The 8063-nt window shown below is 34.9% G+C and overlaps 1 protein-coding gene across 3 annotated transcripts in view; it reads right to left on the bottom strand.

Annotated features, from left to right (window-relative positions):
* Positions 1-8063, bottom strand: part of LOC107727239 (neuropilin and tolloid-like protein 1) — a 122093-nt gene that overhangs the window by 8445 nt on the left and 105585 nt on the right. For all 3 annotated transcript variants that reach the window (XM_016537045.1, XM_016537044.1, XM_016537043.1), the window contains exons 8-9: positions 3092-3205; positions 652-1228 (exon numbers count right to left, since the gene is read on the bottom strand). In XM_016537045.1, coding sequence (XP_016392531.1) covers positions 652-1228; positions 3092-3205 — 691 coding nt within the window. The remainder of the gene's footprint in view (positions 1-651; positions 1229-3091; positions 3206-8063) is intronic.

Raw genomic sequence — 8063 nt, 5'->3', positions numbered from 1 at the left:
AGGGGTCCCTTTTCACTGTTGCACTGTGGTGAGGGAACAATAGCTGCTCTTTAGTGTAGATGCATGTTGATTTTATCAGACGATGCCGCGATTATAAATGAGTGACTCCTGGTTAACATGTATTAAAAGGGGTCGTGTTTAGTCACTATTTAGTGTGGTATTTTTTGACAATATTCACTCATCATGACAGTAAAATAGGGCATTCTAAGTCAATATACTGCAGTATTTCCTCTCTCAATCAGTAGAAAATATGGTTAACACCCGGTCATGCATGAAAAAAAAAATACCGTCATGTACCGTGAAACCGTGATATACATTTTTGGTCATACCGCCCAGCACTATATATAGCTGAACATTAATTAATCTTAAGATGTCAGCTTTGCTGATAGAAGGCTGTAAACCTGCAGCAGGCATATTTAAAGCATCTTTTGCATCTCTATGACTTTTACAAACCCAACTCTGACCGTGATGGCTGTCTTAGTGACAAAAAAGAGAAGATAAAAAAAGAATGAAATAAGTAAATAAAAAAACGCTAAAAAAATAAATGAGAAGCTGAGTAGAGGCGCTAAAAAGAAACAAAAATTGGTAGTAAATCGTTCCAAAATATGCAATAAGATGAATTTTTCTCATCAAAAATCAATGGATACTGACCGCTGCACTGCTTTCTCATGTCTGGACAGCCTGTGGCTGGTGGTGGGCACTTCCTCCAGGTCATCGTCCAGGTCACAGGCATCAGCGGCATCTTGTGAGTAGGTGTGTCTCATTACCAGAATGTTCCTGCGGTTGGTTTGGGGAGGAAGCGGCCGCATGGGTTGCGGCGGGAGGTCCGTCAGGATGGCGGCTGTCGCCTCGCGGGCGCTCAGGTTGGTGCGGCTGCCCTTGTTGCTGGGCAGCTGCGAGGAGCCGCAGTGATGCTCGTGAACGCAACGCGAGGAGGCGCGCCGGAGCTTGTGGTAGCTCTCAAAGTCCTCGGCCAGCTCGGCCAGGTCTGCGGAGGTGGCCGCCGCGCTGCGGAGAGTGCAGAGCTCGTAATGCGGCGGCTCCTGGAACACCTCCTGGAACATGGTGGGGTCAAAGTCCTCCCGCCTCAGGATGTACTTCTTCCGCGGCTGCTTGATTTGGACGATGACCGATACGACCAGTAGGATCAGTACGATGCAGCATGTAACGCCGATGATGGTGCCGTTGGTGTTGTTGAGGTTGTCCAGGATGTTGGCTTTCCGCTTTTCTGCAAAACACAACAGGAAGTGAAATAAATTATTACTGCAGGCATGCAATGTCATCACAGGTTACCGTCTGTTGAAACTGTTGTATCAAAGAGATTACAAACAGCACACAGAAGTAGTAAATCATTCTAATGGGAGAGCTTTGACATTTATGTAGCACAGAGAGTGTATAACATCTGTGCTGGCTTTGGTTCAGTGGAGAGGAGCGTTTGCATTCGGAGGTGCAGACAAACCACAAATGAAGGCTTTGTGATATGTTTCCAAAATTAAATATGATGTTATTGAACTAAAACCAAAACGAATTATTTATTATTCAAATATTATCTGCATATTTTCTTTGTATATATAATTTTTTAATATTAATTATATAGTAGTATTTATTGTAGCATTGTAAATAATGTTTTTTTTTCTTATTGTTCATCTTGGTCTGAGGAAAATATTATATAAAGTGCATTGTATTCTAAAGATGACATATATTATGTGATATATAATACATACCATTTCCATTAAATAATTAAATAGTTTTATTATGTAATTTTACTAAAACTAAAACTAATTTTTCAAATATTATCTTTGTAATAGTACTCTACACATTATTTCCTGTGTATATAATTTGTTGTTTTAATATTAATTATTTTGTAATATTTACTGTATTAATGTAAGTTGTTTTTTATTTACTTTTTATTTCATACTGTTCATCTTGGTTTGGGGAAAATATTAAGTATTGTGTTTAAAGTTGACAGTGAATATATGATATATAATACATAATGTATTGTTTAAATTAAATAATGTGGCTTTTATGATGTCATTGTACTAAAACCAAAGCCAATTATTCAAATCAGGATAATTATATAATTACACTAATTAATAATAATAATAATAAATAATACTAATTATTTAGTAATATTTACTTTGTATTTTTTTACTTCTTACTTTTCATCTTGGACTGGGGAAAATATTAAGCTCTGTATCACAAAGTTGACATTTATTTTATATTCTTTATATTTATTATTTTTTATTTATATTTAACATTTCATTTGTATTGTTTTTTATTTTTACTTTTCTTATCTTTTACTGTTTTTTTATTACTATTTTAAACTAAATAAAAAACGTGATTGATATTTCAAATCAATCTTTAGAAAGCAAAGTGTTTTATAAAATTTACTTTAGTAAATGTGGTAAGAAATGTGTTAAACATAGTTAATTAATATCTTAAACCTAAATATAAATAAAATACATTTATATAGTGTTTTTTTCATCTGAAATGTTCAATGGACCACCAAACTGATTATCATTCAATTAACTTAAGTATTTATTATATCAATTAAGTTATGAATTTAATTAAAACTAGTAATATTGGACAAATATCAAGGATGTTCAAAGTTTTAGGAAAGATATTTTGTTAATAAATGAGCAAAAACAACTTTGTAATGTATTTATTTATTTATTTATTTTTAACAATTTGTGCTAAAACACCTCTCCCGTATCCTCATTCAGTTAATTCAGGACAGCTTATGTGAAATATAAGCACAGATATAGCCCAACCGCACTTAAGAATTGATGCTATGATTCAAACCCAGTCTGAGCCACAGTCATTCACATATACAAATGAATTACAGTGGCGTATGCAGAGTCAATCAATGAACCCCAGCTACAGGTTTGAGGGCTTTATAACAAGGTATTTTTTAACAGTTGAGTGTTCGTAAAACCAGTGAGATATATTTTGTGTTGACTAGCTATCAAGCGTGAAGGGGACAAACATTAAGACAGTGCTTCTCCCCAAGTATTGATTTTCATTTGGAGAAAAACAAAGGCAGACATATCCATGTACACTGAGAGGATACTGAAAAAAAAGCATGATTTACCTTTGCAGTGGTTTTCATCCCAAGGGTAGACGCAGTTCTGGATTCCGTTGCACACCAGCGTGTTGTTGATACACATGTTACTGTGGCAAAAGAAAGTATCTGCCTCACAGGGAGCTGATGAGAGGAAAAATAGATAATAGATAATGCTAATGTCATATTACACTTCATTTCTTCCTGTTAATAAGATGCTGTCTATAATCTTACCCTCTGAACACAATTAATCTCACAAATCACACTGGATGTCTATCTGACTGTGTCTGTGCATCAATACAGTTCAAATTTAGAAACCCATTACTCAAACCAACCAAATCAAATTCTGTTGCCTTCTGCTAGGCATGAATTTTAATCCAGCTTTTCAAATATGCATGGAAACAAGTCTGTAGAAGCTGCACAGATATTTTGTAATATTTCTATTAATATTTTTCTGGTTTAACCCAAAGAAGGGGTCTATATAAGCATAAACAGTGAATTAAAATACTTAAAGGGATAGTTCACCCCAAAATTCTGTCATCATTTATTCACGCTCAAGTGATATGAGTATGAGTTTATTTCTTCTTTTGAAGATCTTTTGAAGAATGTTGGTAACCAAACAGCTGCTGGTAGCCATTGACTTCCATAGTATGGAAAAAAATACGAAAAAGTCAATGGATACCAGCAACTGTTTGGTTATAAAAAAATTCATACAGGTTAGAAACAACATGAGGGTAAGTAAATGATGACAAATCTGTAAGAACTTTGTTCATCTTTGGAACACAAATTAAGAGTGAATTGAATAGAAAATTACGGTTGATCCACTGATGTCACATGGACTATTTTAATGATGTCCTTTCTGGGCCTTGAAAGTGTCAGTTTTATTGCTGTCTATGGAGGGGCAGAAAGCTCTCGGATTTCATCAAAAATATCTTAATTTGTGTTCCGAAGATGAACGAAGGTCTTACAGGTTTGGAACGACATGAGGGTGAGTAATTAATGACATAATTCACATTTTTGGGTGAACCATCCTTTTAATGCAGGCACAAACTGCAAGTACTTTAATATTTCCAAAAGTGCTAATATCACTCAAGATCAAAGAAGATTAATCTAATATTAGTGTTATATGTAAAAAATATATTAGGGTGGGTGTTCAATCTCTTCATTTTGAGTTGAAAAATGAATGAATGTCTCAGCTGAAATCATGAAATGATAAATGAGAAAGCATTCATAAAAAGAACCACTCATAACATTTACAACATTTACACTATCAGCACTCAATTAAAGCCAAGGTGACTTTCAAAAGGGACGGGGCTTCGATCTCAATCACCACGCATACATAAGTACTTCACACGCCCACCAGTGTGTGGCCATTTCCCACATTCCTCACTTGGCATGCTTATTTTGCGGTCTGCAGAGGACATAGATCACCCAGTTTGTACAGAAAACCCCTAAAATAACACAGCTTCAAGGTTGACTGGATGTACCTTGTGGATTTATTAATTACCGTATTCCTGAGCTGTTCCCAGGTGAGAAATAACAATGTAAATTAGGATGAGTCATCATTCCAGCAGTTCTGTTCTCACTACTTTCGACTTCACTTTCTGATTCAGTTTCACTTTCCACCACAAGGTGGCGCTACAGGCCTGTACTTTTCCTATGTAAGTCACTAAATGAGACTGGACTTTATTTAAAGGTGATTCAACCTCCATATATTAGTCATTTCCTGAGACCTTATAATGACATATTATAACACTTATATTGTAACACTTTACAATAAGGTTTCATTTGTCAATGTTGCATTAGCTAATTTTAACTATCATTTTGCAATTTTTTAATAGCATTTATTAATAGTTGTAATATTTGTATGTTATTTTATGTTGCTAATGTTAACAGATAAAATATTTGATTAAAAAAAAATTAGGGTTAGGGTTAACCCTATTTATATGATCTAAATTTAATAAATGCTGTAGATAATATGTTCATTGTCAGTTCAGGTTAACTAATTTAGTTAAAGCTGCAGTCCATAAGTTTTGCCTCTTTGTCGCCATCTCTGTTTGAAAACCTGCAATTGCAGCTGTGTGCGGAATTATATTCCATGCATGGGGTTGTGCTCCAGCGCGGATGAATCGAATGTTTTGAGGTGAATGTGTGGCAGTCAGTCACGGCACTGGTGTAGATATTTACTGTACTTCGCAATCACAGATTCTAGCCTACATCAGCTCATATCATATCAAACCGTTCAAATTATTATTATTGTTATACTTTATTCTCAAATTATTAATGTTAACATCAGCATTGGTGTTGATGAGTATAGTGTGTATTAGCATGTGATTTCAGTTTCTGTGCAGTCTAATCTCTAATTGTCATAACATTCGAATTTCATATTCAGAAATGATTTTAACCCCAAAAGCAAATTATGCTCCCTTCGAATAGAAAACATTATTATAAGCTAACCGTTGTGAATCGGGCTAAAGGCGATAGTTTTGAACACTGGCTGGTCATGTACTTGCTCAAATATTGATTTCGGATAATTTTTAACCAAAAAAAGTTACGGACTGCAGCTTTAACCAATGCTAACAAATAAAACCTTAATGTAAAATATTACCATAAAAATAGCCATTTGCACATTCATTCAACAATTTTACAAAAAATACCAACACTCTTAAAATGAAAGGTTCTTTATTGGCATCAATGCTTCCCTACAAAGGCAAAAGACCTTAACTCGCTAGAGAAAAAATGACTTTAACGTTTTTTATTTGTCCAGCCAAATTAATTATAGGTAGGACACTGGAAATTTGGCATTTAGATGTTTTAGTAATGAAAATGTTAAACAAAAATTGTGAGCTCAAACTTGATTTTCACCCCTATTTTGAATTTAATGTACTCTGCCTTTGCATTGTCTGCATCTTCCACTTACCAAGTCAATAAACCATCCTGTTTTGCACTTATCTGTTGTGTCTGGCCTTGCTTTGTGACAATTGCATAGTAATGTGACTGTATTAATTGTTTTTTTTGACCGTATCGAGCAGACTAAAAGTTAAACATGTGAGTGGATATCGAACGCTAGACATAGCATAATTGCTTTTATATTGACTCGAATGAAATAGCCTAACCTAAAAGAACGACTTGTGGATTGATGTGAACACCAGCAAGCAGGAATAATGCTCAGAATGCTTGTGGATTAAACATTTCCGATGACATTCATCACCATGGATTGATTTTATCGGGTTACAAGAAAAGGTAGGATATGGATTTAATTGCGAACTGTTAGTAGCCTACTGATTTTTTGATTGATCATGCTACATGCTACGGCATTCGAGTCCACACGCGTCCAACTAGAAGTGACAGCTTGGTGAATAATCTGCATTACAAAAAGGAAAAAAAATTAATTTAAAGGTTGTTCACGATTACGTATTGCTGCCAAGGTATCTAAGTCTTTACAATGCTTTGTTATATGGAGCTGTTTGGTGGATTGCGATCTAATTCGTTTGTCTAATAAAGTGCTTCAGTGACAGATCAGATTTATGAAAGTATACAAGTTACACCGTAATTAAAATGCGGCAGACTTTAATGGACAGTAAAAAAAAAAGGCAGAACGCCGTAACTCAATTTGAGTGTTCCAAACAAAGTGAAAGAGCGGTAGCATGCTCGAATTTCCCGCGAAAACCTACCCGTACCACTCAAATTAGAAAACATTATTATAAGCTAACCGTTGTGAATCGGGCTAAAGGCGATAGTTTTGAACACTGGCTGGTCATGTACTTGCTCAAATATTGATTTCGGATAATTTTTAACCAAAAAAAGTTACGGACTGCAGCTTTAACCAATGCTAACAAATAAAACCTTAATGTAAAATATTACCATAAAAATAGCCATTTGCACATTCATTCAACAATTTTACAAAAAATACCAACACTCTTAAAATGAAAGGTTCTTTATTGGCATCAATGCTTCCCTACAAAGGCAAAAGACCTTAACTCGCTAGAGAAAAAATGAGTGTTCCAAACAAAGTGAAAGAGCGGTAACTGGTGTTATATGGTGTTCTGCCTTGGTTTCTCCGGGGCTTTTCGAAGTTACGGTAAAGACGACCCATTATTTTCTTGGAAGATACTTATGCACATGATAAAGGATGTCTTGTATATCCCAAAAATACAAATAACTCATTTCCGACCAAAATCGAAGTTACGGTCTTTTGCCTTTGCACGGCAGAATAGTTCTATGAAGATCCTTAAACGTCCATGCAACCTTTCAAATGCAGAAAAGGTCCTTTATAGTTGAAAAAGTTTCTTTAGATTTCTAAAATGTTCTTCGAAATGGTTCTTTTAGGAACTGTTCACTGAAAGGTTCTTTGGGGAACCAAAAATTGTTGCTCTATGGCATCACTGAAAAAAACACTATTTTGGAACCTTTATGTTTAAGAGTGAATGTGGACAAATTTTCACTTTATAAAAAAATAAAAGTCCTGATTTCGGATTTAAAATACTCTAAAATTTGCAAAAATCTGGACAAACAAAGTTACACAAATTATAAAAAAATAATTTTACTCAGTATTTTTGTATTTTACTTAAGAAGTAAAATTAGGTAAAAGTCAAGTCTTGTTTAAAAATTTTAATGTATAAAAATTAAGTGAATTTGTGCTTAAAAAAAGAAAAAAAAACCCTCTTATTTCTTCTGAATTTCAAACCCCAGTGATAGTGTCACGAATCCGGTCCGTGGCCTTTCGGCCGATTGCCACTAGAGGTCATTCTACCATTACATTGACTCTCACACTACACAGACTGTTACATGTCACCCCGGACTACAGTTCCCATCATCCATTGCACTGATTACACACACACAGCTGAATCCAATAAGACATGCTACATAAGCCATGGACTTCCTCTCTCTCAGGGTCGTGTATTGTTCTGCATTTTCCACTCCCCAAGTGTTAGCTGCCTTACAGAGCCATTCCGTGTTTTCTGTTTTAGTCTCGTGTATTGTTCTGCGTTTATCACTCATC

The sequence above is a fragment of the Sinocyclocheilus rhinocerous genome, unplaced genomic scaffold, assembly GCF_001515625.1.
Source record: "Sinocyclocheilus rhinocerous isolate Xijiao unplaced genomic scaffold, SAMN03320098_v1.1 scaffold65, whole genome shotgun sequence".
NCBI lineage: Eukaryota > Metazoa > Chordata > Actinopteri > Cypriniformes > Cyprinidae > Sinocyclocheilus > Sinocyclocheilus rhinocerous.
The sequence above is the reverse complement of the archived record's forward strand: the minus strand, read 5'-3'. Positions and strand labels throughout refer to the sequence as shown.